Source organism: Palaemon carinicauda, chromosome 6 (genome assembly GCF_036898095.1).
Source record: "Palaemon carinicauda isolate YSFRI2023 chromosome 6, ASM3689809v2, whole genome shotgun sequence".
NCBI lineage: Eukaryota > Metazoa > Arthropoda > Malacostraca > Decapoda > Palaemonidae > Palaemon > Palaemon carinicauda.
This window is the reverse complement of record NC_090730.1, coordinates 164,775,376-164,800,832: the sequence shown is the minus strand read 5'-3', so window position 1 is coordinate 164,800,832 and position 25,457 is coordinate 164,775,376. Positions and strand designations below refer to the sequence as shown.

Sequence of the window (25,457 nt, the reverse complement as noted above, 5' to 3'; positions counted from 1 at the left end):
TAATAAAAATAACATTTTTCAGTTACTGAAACTTTACTCCTATTAAAGGACGCAGGTTTGTGTACAGTAGTTAGGAAAAGTTCAAGAAATATTCTTTAAATTTGTGATATTTAGGAATATATCAGACTCTGTTCTTATTTGAAGTTTTCCCTTATGAACTACTATAGCCAAATTTTATTTACTTTCAGGGAAATTATGGTGAAATGATGAGTCGTTATAAACAGTTGTTGACCTACATAAAATCGGCAGTCACCCGTAACTACAGCGAGAAGTCTATCAATTCGATTCTGGACTACATATCAACATCAAAAAATGTAAATAAGTTTTTTGTGTTCTGTTTATATGAAATACAAATTAGTCCTATCAATGAGCTTTAGATTAGAGTACTGTAATGTTTCCCAGAATCTTAGAGGTTTTTTTCTTTATACCATGATTGCTAACCAATGTTGTATGTATGCTTCTACATTTTGCGTTGGCTTTGATATATTATATTGACAAGTGCTACCGTGTTGATACATTTTGTCGTTACTCAAAAGTATCTCTGCTGCTATAGGTTTATTCTATTTTCACTTTTGTTCCTTATGTGTATTGTTTTCAAACCTCCATTGGTGATGATGCCCTAATTGTTTTCTGGGTAGTTATAAGAGCTTCATCATAATTTTCAAAATTAATAAGCAATTCAATTATTCAGGGCTAAGAAATAAAGAAATGTTAGATCACTGCCTTAGGTGTATAAATGAAATTTGTATTACAGTGAACCCTCGTTTATCGCGGTAGATAGGTTCCAGACCCGGCCGCGATAGGTGAAAATCCGCGAAGTAGTGACACCATATTTACCTATTTATTTAACATATATATTCAGACTTAAAACCTTCCCTTGTACGTAGTACTGTTAACAAACTACCCTTTAATGTACAGAGCACTTAATGCATGTACTACAGAACCCTAAACTAAAACAGGCACAAATATTAAAGGCGATTTTATATCATGCGTTTCCTAAACACGCCAAATAGCACGATAAAAAATGGCAACCAATGTTTTGTTTATGTTTATCTCTGATCATAATGAAGAAAAAAACGCATTTACACATCTGTGTATAGGTAAGCTTTTGCATCCATTATATTGATTATTCAGTACAGTATGTTGATTTGGTTATTACTAATGTTTTACTTAATTTTTCTTAGGACTTCCAAATGAAATGTTTTTCTTTATGACGCCGCCTTAAACGACGGCGTCATAAAGTACGCTCAGTAAACAAACTAAGGAATTTAACGCGCATGAGGAAAGTGATAGCCTAAATAATGATATTACAGTAAAAGCTTTTATAAAATATGTTATTACAAATATTATTTACCGTATCTATATAAAATCATACATACGTAGCAAAGCAGGAAAACAATCTACGAGAGAGAGAGAGAGAGAGAGAGAGAGAGAGAGAGAGAGAGAGAGAGAGAGAGAGAGAGAGAGAGAGAGAGAGAGAGTTGTTTTACATACGTCAATGTAAATTTTAAACAAAAAAAAAAGCCCCATTTCATATAAAATAGATTACAAATATTTTACTTTATCATATTACAGTAGTCTGTATAATACTGTAAAGTTCAGTACAGTATGTTGTTGTTATAGTCGTGGCGATGAAATTCTCACGAAACAAAAACACGCCATTTGATTACAACAGCTGATTCTCTCTCTCTCTCTCTCTCTCTCTCTCTCTCTCTCTCTCCCTCTCTCTCTCTCTCCCTCTCTCTCTCTCTCCCCTCTCTCTCTCTCTCTCTCTCTCTCTCTCTCTCTCTCTCTCTCTCTCTCTCTCTCTCTCTCTCTTCGTGTTATACAATACTTACATTTAGATGAAGAAACTAAAATTAGTTTTCTTTGTGTCAATACGAAACGAAAAAATTAGGCCGAGTCTACATCCATTTCAATCATAGCTAAAAATACGGCATCCGATTTCATCAGCAAACCACTATTTTTTGGGAAATATCATTTTATTCTAGAAAATTGCCACTCTTTAAATAGTTAATTGCACATTAAGAAAGCGTGTACTTTTGTTTTTAAATTTCGGGTGTTTTTTAAAAATCGAGTATTGTTGACTTCTTTTTGTTTTACTTTTGGCTGTGATTAGATCAGCTGTCATCTAGCTGCCGCTCTTGAGTGTGTACGAATACACTAACAAAGTATCGTTTACAGTATACCATTTCTTAACTTATTCAAACCGTCTACAGTATACAGTTGATATTACATAAGCACCAATGTGTTATAACCTATCAAATTTTTTTGTTTATTACATTTAAACCCTCCCTCTCTCTCTCTCTCTCTCTCTCTCTCTCTCTCTCTCTCTCTCTCTCTCTCTCTCTCTCTCTCTCTCTCTACCTATCTCTCTCTCTCTCTCTCTCTACCTCTCTCTCTCTCTCTCTACCTCTACCTCTCTCTCTCTCTCTACCTCTACCTCTCTCTCTCTCTGTGGGCTACTTTTCACTACCTCCCATTCCTTACCTCTCTCTATCTCTCTAACAAATGATATCTTTGTTGCTCCTCAAAGTTTCATTTATATTGAAAATCGATCATGATTCAATTTTCCTTACTTTCTCCAATCTCGCACCATCGGTCACATCGCGGTATTTTCGATATTTCCGGAAAATCCACGATATATGTATATACATGGGTTATGAAAAAAATCCGCGAAGTGGTGAATCCGCGATGGTCGAACCGCGAAGTAGCGAGGGTTCACTGTATTGAAATGTTAGCAATTTATTATTTACCAAACTTGTGCATTATGGTTACTACTTGATTCTGTGGCTTATAAAGATATATTTACACAAGAATAACATATTACATGCACTAAATACTTAAATATGGAATAGCAAAGAGCCAAAAAATTATAACATTAAATTTCATAATTACCACCACCAACAAAGCTGGAAGGAGGTTATGTTTTACCCCCAGTTTGTGTGTGTTTTTGTGAATAGCTTCCTGGCCACAATTTTAATTGAGTAATGAAACTTGCAGGGATTAACTCTTATGTAAAAAGCTAGAAATGAATACATTTTGGAAGGTCAAGGTCATAGTTAAGCAAAATTTCCATTTCATGTAATCAGCCATAAGTTTGAATATATTTATATGAATATCATCATCATCATCCATTGTAGGACAAAGGCCTCAGACATGTCCCATTCACCTCTGTTGCCTTTTTATGCCAGCCTATACTAGCAAATTTTCTTAGCTTATCAATCCATCATCATCTCTTCCTTTCCCTGCTTGTTTTGCAATCTCTAGGTACCAATTGTTATTCTTTTTGTCCTCCTATTATTTGTCATTTTCATTATATGTCTTGTCCACATCCATTTCTTTATTTGTTAGAATATCTTCTGTTATAGTATGCTTTAGTATCCATGTTGTTTAGAGATACATATATACACAGTATATATGCACAGTGTAGTACAGTATACTGTATATGAATTATGGCTGCATTCAGTAAAGACTTACAGCTGCTGCTATAAAGGAGTTTCTACTGATAGGTTTCATTGTAAATCTACTTAATACAATGCTGTCCTTACATCAACCATCCCTTTAACAGTTTGCACATTTTTCAAACGGGTTGTTGGTCTTTTGAAATAATTGATAAGGTGATGTTGCATTAATAGTTTGTGTTTTGACATTTTCCAGATGGAGCTACTACAAGATTTCTATGAAACCACCCTTGAAGCCCTGAAGGATGCCAAAAATGATCGACTTTGGTTCAAAACAAACACAAAACTGGGAAAGCTTTATTTTGATCGGGAGGATTATAATCGTTTATCAAAAATATTGAAGCAACTCCATCAATCTTGTCAGGTATAGTGGAAGGTTCCTCATAGGAAGAATATGGTTGTTATGAGTATTCAAGAGGGTGTACGTGCTAGTAGGTTGGATGAGAGGAAGGTCTAGAAAGATTGAGTGAAAGGGTAATAGTAATGAAAAGGCATTTATAATTAGGGAGCCCAAGAGAGTGGATGAGTCTTCTGCTTAGGTGTATGAAGCAACTAATGTTGTGGAAGTTTGACTTCACAAGTAGTTCATCTATAGTTCAGCATTTTAATGATGAATTTGGTAATGACAGCTTTGTTAATTTCTCTTACCACCACCTGTTAGCAGAGATGGATTGAGGCTGAAAAAAAAAGTTCCAGTATATGTGTGCAAAATTTGTAAAGGGTCATGCATTTTAAATTTTCTTTATGGGTAATTGAATAGATATAACTGGTTTTTGTAGTGGAATACATAGTCATGTTTTGTTATATTTGTTTTTTTATCAAGACATGATAATTGTTGGATATATTTTAAATATCAAAAGCCATTCATTAATTAGATTTTATCATTAACAGACTGATGAAGGGGAAGATGATCTTAAGAAAGGAACACAACTTCTGGAAATATATGCTCTTGAAATCCAGATGTACACAGCACAAAAGAACAATAAGAAATTAAAAGTAAGTAGATTTTTATCATTAATTTTTTATTTTACCTCAAACCCATTACTGGACTTTCATTCATATACAGTAGCCCCATATTCATGGTCTTCAAATATGCCAGACACTCAGTCTTTAGTCTAACATGCAAAGAAACCTGAAATTAGTCATGTGTTTTGCCTAATAGAATGATGGGTTTCCTTTTGGTGTTTTTGTAACCTGCGTCCATAATTGCCTTCGTCAAAATCAAAGATTTTGCAAAGTCTATGTATTCATCCCTTTCTGCTTTTATTTGTGAGCAATTTTACACAAAAACTACTGTACCGATTTTGACAAAACTCGATAGTCATGTCGGGTATGACCCAAGGGTGAATCTTTAACATTTTGGATAAAGTACATTAAAGTACACATACGCAACAGTACTTTGAAAATAATCATAATACAGTATAGATTTTTTTGTGAACAACATTATGCAAATTTTTATGACATTGCCCATTCCGGTATTAGTGGTATATAATAAGGATAGCTAGAAGAGCCCTCTTCGAAGGAGACCTGGGCTGAGGAGTCTACAGTAATTATTATTATTATTATTATTATTACTTGCTAAGCTACAACCCTAGTTGGAAAAGCAAGATGCTATAAGCCCAAGGGCTCCAACAAGAAAAATAGTCCAGTGAGGAAACTAAACAAGGAAATAAATAAATATCAGAATAAGTAATGAACAATTAAAATGAAATATTTGAAGAACAGTAACAACATTAAAATAGACCTTTCATATGTAAACTATAAAATCTTCAGAGAGAAAAAAAACAAGAGAGAAAGAAATAGGATAGAAGAGTGTGCCAGAGAGTACCCTCACGCAAGAGAACTCTACTCCAAGATAGTGGAAGGTTATGGTAGAGGCTTTGGCACTACCCTACACTAGATAACATTGGTTTGATTTTTGAGAGTCCTTCTCCTGGAAGAGCTGCTTACCATAGGTGAAGAGTATTTTCTACCCTTACCAAGAGGAAAGTAGCCACTGAACAATTACAGTGCAGAAGTTGACCCCTTGAGTGGAGAAGAATTGTTTGGTAATCTCAATGTTGTCAGGAGTTTGAGGACAGAGGAGAATGTGTAAAGAATAGGCCAGACTATTCAGTGTATGTGTGGGCAAAGACAAAATGAGCCATGAGAGAGAGGGATCCAGTGTAGGACTGTCTGGCCAGTCAAAGGACCCTATAATTCTGATACTGTTGTATTAGCAAGTTATCAAGCCTTGATAGCTTTTATATCTATTTAGTTGTGAGACATTCACTCGTATATAATTGTTAATGCTCTCCTGCATACGCTGTGAATCACCCCCCCCCCCCTTCACTCGTATATAATTGTTAATGCTCTCCTGCATACGCTGTGAATCACCCCCCCCCCCAAAAAAAAACAAAAACAAAATACCCCAAGTATTACTTAAGGAATGCTGTCCTTTAGCAACAGTATTAATCCTGCAAAAAATCCAGAAATATTACTTTAAGAAATTCACTGTCATCCCTGTGAATCATGAAATTTGCAAATGCTAATAGTCAGCAGTCCAATGTATAGGGGGATATAAAACACAGTTGATGATCCTTTTGTGTAGAAGTATAAAGCAGCTATTGTGAAAGCTTTTGCCAAACCTGTGTCATTCATAATTCTACATTCAGCTGCTGTTTTTTTTTTTTTTTGCAGGAGCAATCTCCTTTAAGGTGTGTCGTTGGGATTTAGTTTAGTCAGTGCTCCTCGTCGAGTATTACCTGAAGGTCTTTTCTGTGTACTTTCAGTCCTTAGTTGCACTCTCTCTTTACCCTTCCACTGTACCTGTATTCCTTCTTTCTTTCTTCTTTCTTATCGTCCAACCTCCCAACTGTTTTTCATACTACAACTGTGGGATCTTTCCCTTTTGCTTATAGGCACTGAATACCTCCCAGGCCCCAGTGCCTTACTTCTTGCCAAAACTCATAAATCTAAACCGATCCTGTAATATAGAATAGTTTAATGTATATACAGTATGTACAGTATATATTTTTCTCTTTGGAATAAGCTTTTCTCAAATTATAGTGAATTTTACAATAATTTATTTTTTGTGGAATATTTGAAAGTGTAATGTAAAATTTTCAATATTAATCTTACCCGATGATCATGTAGCTGTCAACTCCGTTGCCCGACAGAAATCTACGGTCGGGATACGCCAGCGATCGCTATCCAGGTGGGGGTGTACACAACAGCGCCATCTGTGAGTAGGTACTCAAGTACTTCTTGTCAACAAGAACTCAATTTTTCCTCTGTCGTGCCGCCGGCAAGACCTACTTGGATACGCTGTTGATTCTGGAGTTGTTGTTCACGATTTGGTGATGTATTCACTCTAGAGTTTAGCCTTCGCTATTCAGGAAGCTTTATCATAAGCTTAGCAAGCTTTTGGAATTAATTTGGATTAATTGTTAACGAACTTTGCTAGATTTTGGAATTCCCCCTTGACTACTTCTTAAATTCAAGATGTCTGACCAGTCTCAAGTCCCTAAGTACAGGCAGTGTAGCGTTAGGACTTGTGCTAGGCGTCTTCCGAAGGCCTCTTTAGATCCTCACACCGTTTGTTCCAATTGTAGGGGTAAATCCTGTCAATTGGAAGATCGATGTGGGGAATGCGCTGGGCTTTCGGAATTCGATTTTAACGAATTCCTTAAAAATGCACGTAGGTTAGAGAAGGAGAGAATCAGGAGGAGTTCTTCTCGCTCTGTGGATTTTTCCTCTCCCCATGCCCCTCAACCTTTTCCTTCCCCTGTGGTGGTGACTCCCGAACCTGCTACTAGTGCTCAGCCATCCATGGCGGATATGTTGCGTGCCATTCAGGCTCTCGGTGACAAAGTGGAGTCATTGGCTAATGACCGTAATCAGCTCTTGGCAGATGTCAGAGAGCTGAAAGCGAAAAGTGCAGTGGGAAGTGTTATCACTGCTAGTGATGTGAAAAGTGTCAGTGTCAGTGTTGCGCATGAGGGTACATCTGTGCGTGCCAGTCGTCCTCCCAGTCCGGGACCTCTTGCAAGCTCCCAAGCCCAGGGGAGAAGCAATGTCGAAGGACCAAAGGGTTCGGCAGGCCTTGATCGGCGCACGGATGTATCCTCAGTGGTTGCGGACGTATCTGTTAAAGATCGTCCCATCCACAAACAGACGAATGAGCCCTTACATTCCTCGTCTGTGGAAGAAGTTTCCAGGAGGAAACGATGGACCAAGGTTTCACGACCGCTCAAACGTAAGGTCCCTTCCGAGCGAGTCCAACGGCCCAGGTGTAGCCACTGGGTCAGTTCGGACTCGCTGCAGTCATCTGATGACTGCACACCTCCCAAGAGAGGTAGAGTGGTTCCACAACAGGCTACTGCTCCGTCTGTTGTTGCTCCAACCACGGTAGACCCTAAGTGGTCCATGCTGCAGACTATGCAGTCTCAGCTTGCGGCATTCATGCAGGAGTATCATACTGAGAAGGTTAACACTGCACCTGTTAACCTACAACCCGCCGAGGTTGTGCGCTCAGCAGATACTGCGGCTGCCTGCTCCCACACTCCACCTGTGAGAGCTCCACCACCGATGCGCAGTCCACCCTGCCAGACGCATGTTCTTGCTGCTCCATCCGTTGACATGCGTGAGCTACCGCATCAGCAGTGGGAAGGTGCTGTAGAGCTGCCGGGTTCCAGCACTTTGCGGCATTCTCCGCAACCCATGCGGCATGCTCCGCATACCATACAGCATGCTCCGCATACCATACAGCATGCTCCGCAACCCACCGCAGCCCCTCCCACGCACCAGCACTCTGCTTTTGTTGTTGCCAGCTCGCAGACTGACCAGCAGCGGCATGATGTTGGATCCGCAGCTACGCATGCACCCGTTCTGCCGGATTCAGCCGTTCAGCTTTCTGCTCTGCCTTTGCCACTTCCTACTCAGCTTTCGGATGATGGAGTATCGGATGACGAAGCTGCACATTTGGATGAACCACACTCTGACTTTGAAGGGCCCAAGTCTACGCCTCCCTCCTTAGACTTTCGTAAAGTCCTTGCCTTGTTCAGGGACTTGTATCCTGAGCAGTTTGTGTCTGCAACCCCTCGCTCTCCTCCCTCCGAGTTTGCTCTGGGCATGCAGTCTGCTGCGCCTGCCTTCACCAAGCTTGTTCTCGCACGTTCATCTAAGAGAGCTTTGAGGGTTATGGGAGAGTGGTTGCATTCCAAGAAGCAACTGGGAAAGACTGCTTTCATCTTTCCGCCTACCAAGCTTGCTTCCAAGTCGAGCGTCTGGTATGCCACGGGAGAGGAACCCGGCTTGGGAGTTCCTGCCTCTGCCCAGGGCGACTTCTCAAGTCTGGTTGACTCTCCCCGCAGGTTGGCTATGAGACGATCGAAGATCTGCTGGTCCTTTTCTGATATGGATCATCTGTTGAAGGGAGTCTTTCGTGCCTTCGAGATCTTCAACTTCCTCGATTGGTGTTTGGGAGCCTTAAGCAGGAAGACTTCCCCTTCAGATAGGGACTCTGCCATGCTGATCATGTCTAGCATGGACAAAGCCATTCGGGATGGGTCTGGTGAACTTGCGGCTTCGTACGTGTCGGGAGTGCTCAAGAAGAGAGAACATCTTTGCTCCTTCTTATCGGCTGGTATCACTCCTTGCCAGAAGTCAGAGTTGTTGTTTGCTCCTCTCTCCAAGTGTCTGTTTCCGGAGGAGCTGATTAAGGGGATGGCTGCCTCTCTTATTCAGAAGGATACCCATGATCTGATGGCATCTTCTGCACGTAAGGTTAAAACCTTACCTTCCGTGCCTAGACCCTTCCGCCCTGCAGCAGTAGACACTCCTGCAACTAGGTTCATCCCGCCCTTTCGTGGCAGAACCTCCAGCAGAGGAGGTACCCGTGCCGACAGTCACCGTGGCAAATCCAAGAAGGGTTCCAAGTCCGCAAAAGGCAAGTTCTGACTGCCTTCCTCTCCAGACAGCTGTGGGAGCCAGACTCAAGACCTTCTGGCAAGCTTGGGAGAGCAGAGGTGCAGACGCGCAGTCTGTGAAGTGGCTAAGGGAGGGATACAGAATTCCGTTCTGCCGCAGTCCCCCTCTAGCTACATCTCCCATCAACCTCTCTCCCAACTACAAGGAGAAGGACAAGAGGCTAGCGTTGCAACAAGAGGTGTCGCTCTTGCTACAAAAGGAAGCGGTAGTCATAGTCCGGGACCATCAATCCCCGGGCTTCTACAACCGTCTCTTCCTGGTAGCGAAGAAGACAGGAGGTTGGAGACCGGTGCTGGACGTCAGTGCTCTCAATGCTTTTGTCACCAAGCAGACGTTCACGATGGAGACGACGAAGTCGGTCCTAGCAGCGGTCAGGCAGGAGGACTGGATGGTCTCGTTAGACCTGAAAGACGCGTACTTTCACGTCCCCATCCATCCAGACTCCCAACCTTTCCTAAGGTTCGTCTTTGGAAAGGTTGTGTACCAGTTCCAAGCCCTGTGCTTTGGCCTAAGCACGGCACCTCTTGTGTTTACCAGACTGATGAGGAATATTGCGAAATTCCTTCACTTGGCAGACATCAGAGCCTCCCTCTATTTGGACGACTGGCTTTTAAGAGCTCCAACAAGTCGTCGCTGTCTGGAGAATCTCAGATGGACTATGGATCTGACCAAGGAACTGGGCCTCCTGGTCAATATAGAGAAGTCCCAGCTCGTCCCATCCCAGACCATTGTCTATCTAGGTATGGAGATTCAGAGTCGAGCTTTTCGGGCTTTTCCGTCGGCCCCAAGGATCAATCAAGCCCTAGAATGCATCCAGAGCATGCTGAGAAGGAACCGATGTTCAGTCAGGCAGTGGATGAGTCTAACAGGGACACTTTCATCGCTGGCCCAGTTCATCGAGTTAGGGAGACTCCACCTCCGCCCCCTTCAGTATCATCTAGCTGCTCACTGGATAAAGGACATGACGCTAGAGGCGGTCTCAGTGCCTGTTTCCGAAGAGATGAGGTCTACTCTAACGTGGTGGAAGAACAGCATTCTTCTCAAGGAAGGTCTACCATTGGCTGTTCAGACCCCGACCACCGTCTCTTCTCGGACGCATCGGACACGGGCTGGGGTGCGACACTGGACGGACAGGAATGCTCGGGCACATGGAATTAGGAGCAAAGGACACTTCACATCAATTGCAAGGAGTTGTTGGCGGTTCATCTGGCCTTGATAAACTTCAAGTCCCTCCAGCTAAACAAGGTGGTGGAAGTGAACTCCGACAACACCACAGCCTTGGCTTACATCTCCAAGCAGGGAGGGACTCATTCGAGGAAGTTGTTCGAGATCGCAAGGGACCTCCTCATTTGGTCAAAAGATCGAAGGCTTTCGCTGGTAACGAGGTTCATTCAGGGCGATATGAATGTCATGGCAGATCGCCTCAGCCGGAAGGGTCAGGTCATCCCCACAGAGTGGACCCTTCACAAGAATGTTTGCAGCAGACTATGGGCCCTGTGGGGTCAGCCAACCATAGATCTATTCGCTACCTCGATGACCAAGAGGCTCCCGATGTATTGTTCTCCGATTCCAGATCCAGCAGCAGTTCACGTGGATGCCTTTCTGCTGGATTGGTCCCATCTCGACCTGTATGCGTTCCCGCCGTTCAAGATTGTCAACAGGGTACTTCAGAAGTTCGCCTCTCACAAAGGGACACGGCTGACGTTGGTTGCTCCCCTCTGGCCCGCGAGAGAATGGTTCACCGAGGTACTGCAATGGCTAGTCGACGTTCCCAGGACTCTTCCTCTAAGAGTGGACCTTCTGCGTCAACCTCACGTAAAGAAGGTACACCCAAACCTCCACGCTCTTCGTCTGACTGCCTTCAGACTATCGAAAGACTCTCAAGAGCTAGAGGCTTTTCGAAGGAGGCAGCCAGAGCGATTGCCAGAGCAAGGAGGACATCCACTCTCAGAGTCTATCAGTCTAAATGGGAATTCTTCCGAAGCTGGTGCAAGGCGAATGCAGTTTCCTCAACCAGTACCACTGTAACCCAGATTGCTGACTTTCTGTTACATCTAAGAAACGTAAGATCCCTATCAGCTCCTACGATCAAGGGTTACAGAAGTATGTTGGCAGCGGTATTCCGCCACAGAGGCTTGGATCTTTCCACCAACAAAGATCTACAGGACCTCCTTAGGTCTTTTGAGACCTCAAAGGAACGTCGGTTGTCCACACCAGGCTGGAATCTAGACGTGGTTTTAAGGTTCCTAATGTCATCAAGATATGAACCGCTCCAATCAGCCTCTTTTAAGGACCTCACTTTAAAAACTCTTTTCCTCGTGTGCTTAGCAACAGCTAAAAGAGTCAGTGAGATCCACGCCTTCAGCAGGAACATAGGTTTTACATCTGAAACGGCTACATGTTCCTTGCAGCTCGGTTTTTTGGCTAAAAACGAGCTTCCTTCCCGTCCTTGGCCTAAGTCGTTCGAGATCCCAAGCCTGTCCAACTTGGTGGGAAACGAACTAGAGAGAGTACTTTGCCCAGTAAGAGCTCTTAGGTACTATTTAAGAAGGTCAAAGCCATTACGAGGACAATCAGAAGCTTTATGGTGTGCTATCAAGAAGCCTACTCTACCGATGTCTAAGAACGCAGTTTCTTACTACATCAGGCTTCTGATTAGAGAGGCACATTCTCATCTGAAGGAAGAAGACCTTGCTTTGCTGAAGGTAAGGACACACGAAGTGAGAGCTGTTGCTACTTCAGTGGCCTTCAAACAGAACCGTTCTCTGCAGAGTGTTATGGATGCAACCTATTGGAGAAGCAAGTCAGTGTTCGCATCATTCTATCTCAAAGATGTCCAGTCTCTTTACGAGAACTGCTACACCCTGGGACCATTCGTAGCAGCGAGTGCAGTAGTAGGTGAGGGCTCAGCCACTACATTCCCATAATCCCATAACCTTTTTAATCTTTCTCTTGAATACTTTTTATTGTTGTTATTTGGGTTGTACGGAAGGCTAAGAAGCCTTCCGCATCCTGGTTGATTTGGCGGGTGGTCAAATTCTTTCTTGAGAAGCGCCTAGGTTAGAGGTTGTGATGAGGTCCTTTAGTATGGGTTGCAGCCCTTTATACTTCAGCACCTAGGAGTCGTTCAGCATCCTAAGAGGACCGCTAGGCTCAGTAAGGAAGACGTACTTAAAAAAGGCAGAGTAATAGTTCAAGTCGACTTCCTTACCAGGTACTTATTTATTTTATGTTTGTTATTTTGAATAACTGATAAAATGAAATACGGGATACTTAGCTTCTTTTGTTAACATGTATGCTGGTCTCCACCCACCACCCTGGGTGTGAATCAGCTACATGATCATCGGGTAAGATTAATATTGAAAAATTTTATTTTCATTAGTAAAATAAATTTTTGAATATACTTACCCGATGATCATGAATTTAAGAACCCGCCCTTCCTCCCCATAGAGAACCAGTGGACCGAGGAGAAAATTGAGTTCTTGTTGACAAGAAGTACTTGAGTACCTACTCACAGATGGCGCTGTTGTGTACACCCCCACCTGGATAGCGATCGCTGGCGTATCCCGACCGTAGATTTCTGTCGGGCAACGGAGTTGACAGCTACATGATCATCGGGTAAGTATATTCAAAAATTTATTTTACTAATGAAAATAACATTTTTCATGTGCAAAATTAGTGAAAAAATCAAGTTTCTTGTCTGTGTATATTTATGGTCACTTAGGATGGTATTTTTAGCACTAAATCTGTGCCCCTCTAAAATCCGTGCATCTTCAAACATGGTCGTCCTTTAGCGCCAAAAATATTTATCTCATATATTTCAAAATTCAATTCCCATTTACAATACAAAAATTGGGTACTTGTATGCATTTACATCTAATTTAACTAATAATTCTAAAAACTGTATTTTATTTTGTTCCAGGCTTTATATGAACAGTCCCTTCACATCAAGTCGGCTATTCCACATCCTCTAATTATGGGCGTCATAAGAGGTAATTTTTGTAACACTTAGGATTATTTTTATTCTTAAATATTGCTCTCTGATTCATATAAAATTTTGTCCTTTGTATGATTTTTAAATATTTACTTGAAGTGCAAACTCATTGTCGTATGTTTTCAACAACAAAGTATCGTGTGGGGGCGCAACTCTAACCATCATATATACTTACTAATCTCTCTGACGCTGTGTTAAGTTTCTTGGGTAGAGTTGTATTGTGGGTATGATTATAAATTAAAAGATCAGCAATAGTTGATTTCATATTAGTACCTGAGCTACAGGTGTAGAGGTTATTTCAGTCATGTTTCAAATTTTGCCATATATTTGTTACTACTGTTGGATAAGTCTGCCCCTTCACCATCTAAAGAGTCAGAACTTTCTGCTTAGATTTTAAATGTCCCAGGGTTTTAGGTACATAGCAATGGCTAGTTCTGTCACCCACTTTCATTGCCAATAAAAGATTTTACATTTTCCTGTAGTTATTTTGCTATTGTTTCTCAGATTTATAAATTCTGCTTTTAAGTACCATAATGGTCATAGCAAAATGTCTATTTTTTATTACCAGGTGAACTTAAGACATATCGATGGAAATTTACACAAAGTACGCACTGCTATGCTTATCAAATGCTGAATTTCTACAGTTGTGGCTAACAATATTGAAATGTTTCATCATTATGTCCTGGCAGCATACTATTAAATTAGATATGTTGTTAATCAATATTTTGCCAATGAATAGTAAACGAAACTATTTGATATTTTGTTTACAGATATCCAGTAGTGTTGCAAATCGATTCCAAAATGTTTTATATGAATTTGTATAAATGTTGTTGATCAGTATTTTGCCAATGACTAGTACATACATATACCAAGGCACTTCCCCCAATTTTGGGGGTTAGCCGACATCAACAAATGAAACAAAAACAAAAAAGGGGACCTCTACTCTCTACGTTCCTCCCAGCCTAACAAGGGACTCAACTGAGTTCAGCTGGTACTGCTAGGGTTCCACAGAAAAATTAGACGTTTTGTTTACAGATATCCAGTAGTAATGCAAGTCAATTTCAAAATATTTTACATAAATTTGTATGTTTGTGTATTATTGTTTGGGAATGTGTATTTAGTATATTCCTTAAGACAATTTTGGATTAAGCTATTGAGATGATAAGTGACACTATGGTAGCCATGTTAGCTATTGATGTTCATATCTTTACATTATTCTTTCTTATTAAGTCTCTCTTCTTCTTCTTCTTCAGAGTGCGGTGGGAAGATGCATCTACGTGAGGGAGAGTTTGAGAAAGCTCACACTGATTTCTTTGAGGCCTTTAAGAATTATGATGAATCTGGAAGTCCAAGAAGAACTACATGTCTAAAGTACCTTGTTCTAGCAAATATGTGAGTTTGAGCTTGTTTTTTTTAACTTTGCAAAGGGTAAAGTTTCTTAAACAGTGAGATCGCACATTTGGTTTTTTGAAACTTTGAGGAACATAAACTTCCTTAAGCTGTGAGATTGCACATTTGGCTTTTTTGAACTTTGAGGAACATAAACTTTCTTAAACTCTGAGATCGCACATTTGATTTTTTTGAACTTTGAGGAACATAAACTTACTTAAACTCTCAGATCGCACATTTGATTTTTTTGAACTTTGAGGAACATAAACTTTCTTAAACTGGGACATTGCCCATTTGGTTTATCAATTTAAATAAAGTTTTTTAGTATAAATTACACAGGATAGAATAGAGCAGATACACATTTGAGAAAGGGAAGAATACAATTGGCTGTGAATAGAGAATAGTGAATTCATAGTATAAGGTGGTCAAAAGTTATCTTTCTTTCTTTCACCAAAGGTTTTTAATTGGACAGTCCATTGCTCCCTATTTTGCCTGCATTGAATTAATTGTTCTGTTTTAGGTGGCATGTTTAAGGTTTTGGATTTCAAATAATACAGCAAAAGCTAGCTTATACATTGATGGTTTTATAATTCACTAGTCATCTTATATAAGAGATATGACCTAAATTTATCAAGATTTTTCCTAATTTTAGGTAGTCTTATACATGGTAGTACAGTATGCAGTATTTACATCCATCCTGGGTGTAACTTAACTTTTTCAAGTTATTAAAACCTTAAAAATTTAATGTTTTATTTATTCACAAGAGCAATTTCATATTAGAAAAAATACAGTATAATACATAAAAAGTATTGAAAATGGGTAGTAAAAAAGTTTGACTTAGTAAGTTGCAGTTTACTTTAGCCCTTATAGAATTATTTCTGTCATGTGTTTCGAGATTTGCGATTTTCCAGTTCTGCGAGGCCATGGATCAGCCAAATTCTCACATAATTGGGGACCCTACTGTACCTTTCGATATGCCAATACACCAAAATCTGTTTATTACAGAGAAAAATAGTTTTACACCGACTAAAGAAAAATATTGCTCGGCAAAAACACTGTCAAGGAGAAACATTTAACTCGTATAGTATATGGTATGAATAGACTAGAGTTTTATAAGGTTAGATAACTTTTATATTGGGTTATTATGTGTTTTCCTGTGTAATCAGTCACTCTTTGCGGTATCAGTGGTAAATGTGGGGTTTTGGTCTCTTGGTTTTGAAAGTTTGGTCAATTTTTCCACTGCAATAGACTACAGTATGCTCATCACATTGCTAATATGAAACTGTTGTAAAAGGATAGAAGTGAGAATAGTAAAGGATTTAAGCAGAGTTATTGTATTAAAAGGTGTAATTTTTACAAATCCACATCTCCAATAGTTAGAGAGCAGCATTCCTGAAAGTTCAAGGAACAAATTGAGCTCTGGTAGAAAAGCTTTAAATTATGAAAAAATATAATTACCTCCACCAATGAAGTTGGAAGGAGGTTGTGTTTTCACCCGTTAGAGTGTGCGTGTGTGTTTGCTTGTGAACAACTTCCTGGCCACAATTTTAATTGTAGAATAATGAAACTTGTAGGGATTAACTGTTATGTAAAGAGCTGTAAGTGATTCACTTTTTGAAGGTCAAGGAAACCTTCAAGCAAAATGTCCAATTCACGTAATCAACCATAAGTTTGGACATTGTTGTCACAGATAATTCAAACTTGGTTCTTATTTGATTGTATGAAAATTCATGCCAAATAATACATGTTAAGGTCGAGCAAAAGATAAAAAAATAAGCTACCGCGGCGGAGGTCTGCACTCCACTGAGTGCTCCTCTAGTTATTTCCAAGAATCCTACCTTGAGATTAAAATATTTTTATTTCCTAATTCGTTCATTTTCTTTATTCTAGGTTAATGAAGTCGGGAATCAACCCCTTCGACTCTCAGGAAGCTAAGCCATATAAAAATGACCCGGAAATATTGGCCATGACGAATCTGGTTGCCGCATACCAGAATGATGATATCAACGAATTCGAGACCATTTTGAAGCAGAATCGTACGAACATTATGGACGATCCCTTCATTCGAGAACATATTGAAGGTAAGTTAGATTTGTTAATAAAGTGGTAATTGTATACTTTTTACTGTAGTGATGTTTGCATATTTTCATTCTACATCGTCAACTTATTGGATAGTGAGTGTGGCATTTACAAAGGAATAAGAAAATTGATAGCGAGCCTGGATAAAGACAACCAAGATCATTGCGGGGCCAAATCTGACACCTGAAATGAAGTAAGGGTGTGTTAATTTCAGTGTGTCGTTCACTTTTCTAATTATCCTTGGATTTGGATGAAACTTTTGTGGTGGCTTGCTGGGTGTTTGAACATTATTTTAAAACCATATAATTAACATTGCGACCAATCAAATTGATTTGAAAAAGTCTTGGGAAGGAAAAGGAAAAATGACAAGTCAGAAATAAGATAAGGGCATGAAATATTTCTGAGTAACACCTTAAGTAATAGGAAGTGTATTAGCTAAGGAAAAGTGAGTTAATAAATGAAAAGGAAGAAATTAAGGAGAGAGAGAGAGAGAGAGAGAGATTTAGCTTTAGCCGAAGAAAAGCCAAGAAGAAAGCTTTAATAAAAGATTGAGCGTCTGTGTGAAGTAGGGACATGAGCACTTACAAAAAAAAGAGAAGGTTTTTATGATAAGTTGCGACTACAAAAGGCTTAGGTTTAATACAATATATGAGTTGCATAGTCATATATGTATTGGTATATCCAATGGTTGTGTGTCTGTTTTATTATTTTGTATGAATTTTAGTTTCAATTCAGTTTTTATTTTATATGGTAGCTGGGATTGACTTTCCCTGTATCACCCTCATTTTCATCATCCTCCTCCTCATCATCATCATAAGCTGGTGGAGAAATCATATCACAATTAAGGAATAAAAATTTGTGAGGCTGAAATTTCAAGAACTGAAATAGTTAAATAATGTGATTAATACATGAATTGATGTAGAAGCAGCAGCAAGCTGACAAGGAATAAGATTTTAAAATCATGTGGAATAGTCAAAGGAACTGAGTAATGCATCTGCTGTCCTCACCCGTTCTTCTATCTTGGATTCAATTAAATGTAATTGACCAGAGTCCGAATCCTAGCCTTGTAGTCTTTTAAGGCGAAGTCATCTTTCAAAAATTAAACAGTCATAGCAGAGCCCATATATTTAGAAAGCCTGAAGTTTATACATCTATTTTACTGCGGTCAAAGCCCTTTAGAGGGAAGCCTGAACTGGAATTTCTAGAATCCTATCTTTCTAAATGATTCAGAACCTTTTAAACTGGGCAAGTGATGGTACTGTATAATCTTTTGATTACCCTCATTATATATAATTGATGATACTAAACCATATCTCTAAGCATATACAAACTAATTTATTTATACTGTATAGATATATAAAGCATATCAATATTATGTGAACAATGTGCTTAGTATGTAGATACTTGCATTGTCTTGTACAGTTGGCCTCAGTCTTTGTGGATTCAGTCATTCGTGATACAGAGAACCATATAACGTATTAAATAAAAATTCACTCATTTATGGTTTTGCAATAAGTACTCTCGCACCAAGCCTACCATGTCAAAACAACTGCACTCCTTTGCACCTGGCATGCTTCACACAGTTTCCACACAGGACAACATCCCATCTATAGCTGACTCGACCTCACTCTAGTATTGTCTGTCCCATGTGTGCATCTCCTGCTCCAGTCCGTTTTCTGCCAGCATCACTCTGCCTTACTTCGTAAATAGAACCTCCTGTATATAATGTACAGTAAAAAGTCAAACCTCTCTTCATGAAAGAATCTGCTTACGAAATTTTCAAGCTGCAAAATGATATGCGAATATTTTTATGATTCACTGCGAAAAATTTTTCATTTTAAGAAAAAGATATTTGCCACCCAGCCGGAGAATAAAATAGTCAGCCATTAAAACATTGAAGAAAATGGGTTTAGACAATAGAAAATGAAGCTCTAGGCTATAATAGGGGTAACTATAATAGTGCAGTACATACGGTACTGTAGATTTTGTATATGTACAGTATTGTACTGCATGCATTGTATTTTCCATTTATTATTACATTATGTTGTGATATCTACTTAATTTACAGGTATTAACAGTTAGTTTAGGTATATTGAATGGTTCAAATGTATTTGGATGTACAATATTTCATTTTGGTTATACTGTAGCTTTATTATAAGATTTAATGTAGTGTTTTGTAGGGTTTGGAATAAATTAGGCAATTTCCATGTGAAATGTGACTCACAACACGAAAAAAAATCACTTTACGAAAGCAACTCCAGAACGAATTAATTTTGTGTTGTAAGGCATTACTGTAGTGGTTAAAGTTTGATAAGCAAAAGAGACGATGCCTCAAGAGTTGCTTCATGCTTCACGACATGTTACTGCGTAGAACTTTATACAAAAACGGTTAATGGTGTTTGTACTGTTACTTTTTCTTTTTATTTTGTAGTTAGTGTATCACTGTTAATATTAACGTAACGGAATTATTATATTAACTACTCTACAGTACTGTATATGAAATACCGTACTTTACAGTACAGCAATGTAGATATAGGCTACGTGTGCTTTAAATTGATATAGTGTGAGTCAACCTGCTGAAAACAGCGATCATTTCCGAGTGGTATGTCGCATTACCCTAGAAAATTAAGCTGTACTGTAGTGATAGTACGTACTGTATATATATTACAGTATTATACACTACAGTATTAGCGAGTGATGTTAGATAGGAACAGCCGTGTATTTTAGTTACAGTATTTACGTATAACTGAGGCGATGACTCATGTTTAGTCTTACTGTTTGCTGTATGTACTGAAGTGTGTTCATACAATAATACAATATTTATACTGTGCTAGAAACCACATAAAAACAATATTATTATTATTATTATTATGACTATCTAAGTTACAACCCTAGGTGAAAAAGCAGGATGCTATAAGCACAAGGGCTCCAACAGAGAATAATAGCCCAGTGAGGAAAGAAAATAAGGAAATGAATAAACTATAAGAAAAGTACATACATACATATACCAAAGGCACTTCCCCCAATTTTGGGGGGTAGCCGACATCAACAAATGAAACAAAACAAAAAAGGGGACCTCTACTCTCTACGTTCCTCCAGCCTAACCAGGGACTCAACCGAGTTCAGCTGGTACTGCTAGGGTGTCACAGCCCACCCTTCCACATTATCCACCACAGATGAAGCTTCATAATGGTGAATCCCCTACTGCTGCTACCTCCGCGGTCATCTAAGGCACCGGAGGAAGCAGCAGGGCCTACCGGAACTGCGTCACAATCGCTCGCCATTCATTCCTATTTCTAGCACGCTCTCTTGCCTCTCTCACATCTATCCTCCTATCACCCAGAGCTTTCTTCACACCATCCATCCACCCAAACCTTGGCCTTCCTCTTGTACTTCTCCCATCAACTCTTGCATTCATCACCTTCTTTAGCAGACAGCCATTTTCCATTCTCTCAACATGGCCAAACCACCTCAACACATTCATATCCACTCTAGCCGCTAACTCATTTCTTACACCCGTTCTCTCCCTCACCACTTCGTTCCTAACCCTATCTACTTGAGATACACCAGCCATACTCCTTAGACACTTCATCTCAAACACATTCAATTTCTGTCTCTCCATCACTTTCATTTCCCACAACTCCGATCCATACATCACAGTTGGTACAATCACTTTCTCATATAGAACTCTCTTTACATTGATGCCCAACCCTCTATTTTTTACTACTCCCTTAACTGCCCCCAACACTTTGCAACCTTCATTCACTCTCTGACGTACATCTGCTTCCACTCCACCATTTGCTGCAACAACAGACCCCAAGTACTTAAACTGATCCACCTGCTCAAGTAACTCTCCATTCAACATGACATTCAACCTTGCACCACCTTCCCTTCTCGTACATCTCATAACCTTACTCTTACCCACATTAACTCTCAACTTACTTCTCTCACACACCCTTCCAAATTCTGTCACTAGTCGGTCAAGCTTCTCTTCTGTGTCTGCTACCAGTACAGTATCATCCGCAAACAACAACTGATTTACCTCCCATTCATGGTCATTCTCGCCTACCAGTAATGAACAATTAAGATAAAAGGTTTTTGAACAGTAAAGACATTCAAATAAATTTTTTGAATATATAAACTATAAAAATTTGAATAAAGCAAGAGGAATAGAAATTAGATAAAATGATGTGCCCTAGTGTACTATTGTACCCTCAAGTCAGAGAACTCTACCCCAAGATGGTAGACAAGCATGGTACAGAGGCTATGGTACTACCCAAGACTAGAGGGCAATGGTTTGATTTTGAATTGTCCTTCTCCTAGAAGTGCTGCTTACTATAGCTAAAGAAGCTTTTCTACCCTTACCAAGAGGAAAGTAGCCACCGAACAATTACAGTGCAGTAGTTAACCCCTTGAGCGAAGAAGAATTATTTGGTAATCTCAGTGTTGTCAGGTATATGAGGACAGAGGAGAATGTGGAAAGAATAGGCTAGACTATTCAGTATATATGTAAGCAAAGGGAAAAGGAGCCGTAACGTGAGAGGGATCCAATGTAGTACTGTCTGGCCAGTCAAAGGACCCAATAACTCTCTAGCGGTAGTATCTCGATAGGTGACTGGTGCCTTGGCTAACCTACTACTTACCTACCTACTTACCTGTATTGCAGTATAGTGGGTTACATAGTGTGTTAGTTGAACGTAAGTAGGCAGAGTACCGTGAGTTGGTAGCTTATATGTTAACCTACCCCAGAGCAGCAAGCATTCGCTTATTCTCGACCTTGGCACCTGTATTTGTTACCTAACCCCCACGAAGACTGAGGGCCAACTCTATTAGCCGTACTTTATCACCTAAATTTATTTCTCTTACAAAATTACCATAGAAAGATCAAGTACAACTCGTAAGTGGCAAAGTAAATAAGTTAAGCTCAGGAAGCTCTGCAAACTTATCTTTATCGTTAATCATAAAGATCGTGTCGTGGCGTCAGCCGTTCATGTAACCTTAAGTGCTAAATTGAAAATTTATTCAACTTTCTAATGCAATTTTCAGTTTCTTTCTATATTCCCTTGTTAGTTACATTACAAAGCATCAATATAAGTGGGTTGATACATGACGTCATCACTTCCTGGCCAAAATTCAAGGGCCTGACAGTGATCTTGTCACAGCTGAGATCACCAGCGAGTTAATACTTTTACAATATGACAAGTACAAAATAGTTGAGCTAGACAGAGTCCTTTCGTATAGAATTGACCACGCTTTGGGCCCTAACTTGAAGCATAATAGCAAACGAACGGGATCGTGTCATTCTAGGATTCACATTTCATTCTTTTAGTCTTTAATCATTCAGTAACCAAGATTAAAGTTTAGGGTTAAATAAATGTCAGTACTAAGCTGATTCATCCTCTTTAGAAATATCTCTGCAATTATTTTCAGTAACAACCTAATAGGTGAATCGTCTAACCTCTGGCAATTATTCTCACCTATTCTTTCCTCCCGAGAAACCTCTTCCTGTTTGGGAATTACCAAGACTTATTCAAATTATTCCAAAATCTGCATTCAACACACAAGCTAGAATTCTTTCATAACCTCATTCCTACCTAAAGCGAGTTAGGCAAATTTATTAGCAGACTCATTATTGTTAATGTTCGAACTTGCTTTAGCTATAATGCATGCCCACCCCTGAGCATCGACGTGAAGCAAGATCAGAATGAAACCTACCTGGGTGTCTGGCAATATATGGTACATTTTTAATGATTGTGCATGAAGGTTGTTCATATCCGCTTTGTTCAGAAGCAGGAGTTTTTTTTATAAGTGAGGTGTTCCTATACCATTCTATTTCAGTGTCCAAATTTGTTTGATAATCAAGATTCTGGCAAACTATAGCATCGATGATAAAAGATAATGAACCAAATTGAAAAATTGAAGTTTAATAATATGAGTTTGAATCTGTCCTTAATAAATAAGATCAACCGTTGATAAACTTCAAAGCCCTTTGTTTTAATATGCTAGCCAAGGATCGACTGTAGGATAAGTTAGTGTGGTCAGTATACCAATAGTAATCTATTAAAACTTAATAATACAGTACATTATCTGAGAAAGTATGAATAGCTGATTTTATGCACCTGGGGGAAACTGTTCCCGAAAACAAAACTCCCAACTGTGATTCAAGTCCATTAGTCTTTTTCCTAACCTTTTGACTAGTTAGGTATGTTAGATCTGTTATTGAGGTTGCTGAGACACTACCAGCTTTCTATGTAAAGTGAGCTTGTATATGAAGTAAGGTAGTTCTCCAATATCGATTATTAGTCAAGTCGTCCATTTTAGGTATTACTCTCATATCAAACATCGCATGACTGTTCAGTTGAAACAAACTTTATATATTCTGCATAAATTACTCTGGATTACATACAGTATACATAACAAACCTCCATTCTTCTCATGTTGTTGGCCTTTGCATGCAAAATAAAGTGAATGGGGATCTTACTCCAGCATCAGCCCACTGATAATTTAGAACATACATTAGTCAAGTCAACCTGCCAGTGTTAGCCTCTGTCTTCTGCATGCTATTATAAAACCAAAAAAAGACTTATAGTATCGTGATAATCAAATCTTCCTACTAAATGATACTGAAAAATTAGCTTGCCATTTGTTTAGATATTGTTTGATATTGTAAATCAAGTAAATTTCTCATATCACCTACTGTAGTCTAGTTTTCTGGGGGATCTGCTCATCTGGCACAAACATGTATCTGTAAATGCCTTTCACTGAGCATCACTATTCATTTTGATTTATCAGTAAAAATATCACCACGAATGCTCGCTAATTGAACGTTTTTGTAGCCAAAAGACAATTGGCAACATCCGTAAATGATTTTATATTACCATAACTACGAAGAATAACAATAATAAGAATTCTTATTTTCAACATTTTATGTGGGGGAGTAGCCGTATGTTTCTGAAAATTATTCATGTATACGGTATATTAAAATATTACACTTCCTCTGTTAGGAGGTAAAATAATAAAGATCCCGTTAAATAACCATAATATTCTTTTCTAAGCAGCTAGGACTTAAATGTACGTTAGCTCCTCTAAAATCTTATGTTACATATAATATGCGGTAGTAATTGTAACTAGTATCTCTAACAGCTACTATAACCCAGTTGTCTGTACCATGACTAGGTTATTGCATATTTAAAGGTCTATAGAAATATTTTTGAGTCTCAAACTCATTGTATACTTGGGGGAATTATCCCAATAACTAGAGTTAATCTGATTATTATAAACATCCCCTTTCCTTCTTTTGGGGAATTATCCCAATAACTAGAGTTAATCTGATTATTATAAACATCCCCTTTCCTTCTTTTTTAAACAAAATTACACAAACCCTTCACTCAGGAGTTGTTAGCACCCACAATATTCTTCCTTTAAGATGTCTAGCAACCAGAAAGCTTACCTACCATTCTTGCGATAGCCTACTGGGGTCTTTATTCACAATAACATAAGATGAAATAAGCAAAGCTTACCATGGAAAGCCTCTGGCTGTAATCTTTAGTTTTTGGCAGGTTCTATATACGAATATGCTTATCAGAGTAATCATAAACATTAGATTCATAAAATCGTAACATAGTCGCCTACATAGAAAAATGACAAGGAAGTCTGTGGCAGCCGATTGTTGGAGCTTCCTCTTAAAACATGCCACTTTTTTGTACAGTATTACCAACTAAACCAATTCTGCCGTATGGTAGTCGAAAAAATTTGGCAAATATCCATATTTAGAATTAGATGAAAAGCAACTTTTTATTCCTGTTCAAGTTCTACTACCAAATTACCAGTAGTATTTCCAAATACAGTACTAAATTAAGTCTAGCAAGAGAGGCCGGATGTCCGCACACAGTCCACGACAAAGACTATACGAAGTACTGATTATAACTAGTATATGGTTAATGTTCCTCCTGGCACCTACCGGGACAACTAATCATCAGAGGGAGTTAACAAAATGTTTCGTTTTTTCAATTAGAGGTTGGGAAGCCTGTGGCTTCAGTTATTAAAGCATGATGAATACCAGGTAAGATTCATTTATTTATTTACTTGTAGTACTTATGCTTCACTTACACTAGGCTTTATCATAGCACTGCTAATAAAGTGTAAGGTAAGTCTAAAAAAATATTTTACATGAAATGCACCTCTAAATATAGGATTCTGCAAAACAGAATTTCTTACTTTACACAATACAGCAATTTATTTTCATCGTCATTATCAGCCACTGCTAATCCACTGTAGGACAAAGGCCTCAGACATGTCCTTCCATCCGTGTCCATTTATAGTCTTTCTGTGCCAGTTTGTACCCACAAATATTCTTAGTTCATCAATTTGTTGTCTTCTCTTCCTCACCTTGCTGTTTTTGCAATCTCTAGTGACCCATTTTGTTGTTCTTAATGTCCATCAATTATTTGTCATTCTCATTATATTTCCTGCCCATATCCATATATTTTTCTTACATGTTATTAGAATATCCTCTACTTCAGTTTGCTCTTTTTCTGTCTCAGTGATATTCCCATAATTAT

At 39.0% G+C, this 25,457-nt stretch overlaps 1 protein-coding gene across 1 annotated transcript in view; it reads left to right on the top strand.

Annotated features, from left to right (window-relative positions):
* The window catches only part of LOC137642783 (COP9 signalosome complex subunit 2), a 74,069-nt gene that overhangs the window by 38,759 nt on the left and 9,853 nt on the right, over nucleotides 1-25,457 (top strand). The window contains exons 3-8 of the mRNA XM_068375632.1: nucleotides 189-314; nucleotides 3,661-3,828; nucleotides 4,356-4,460; nucleotides 13,357-13,426; nucleotides 14,682-14,820; nucleotides 16,708-16,898. Of these exons, the coding sequence (XP_068231733.1) occupies nucleotides 189-314; nucleotides 3,661-3,828; nucleotides 4,356-4,460; nucleotides 13,357-13,426; nucleotides 14,682-14,820; nucleotides 16,708-16,898 (799 nt within the window). The remainder of the gene's footprint in view (nucleotides 1-188; nucleotides 315-3,660; nucleotides 3,829-4,355; nucleotides 4,461-13,356; nucleotides 13,427-14,681; nucleotides 14,821-16,707; nucleotides 16,899-25,457) is intronic.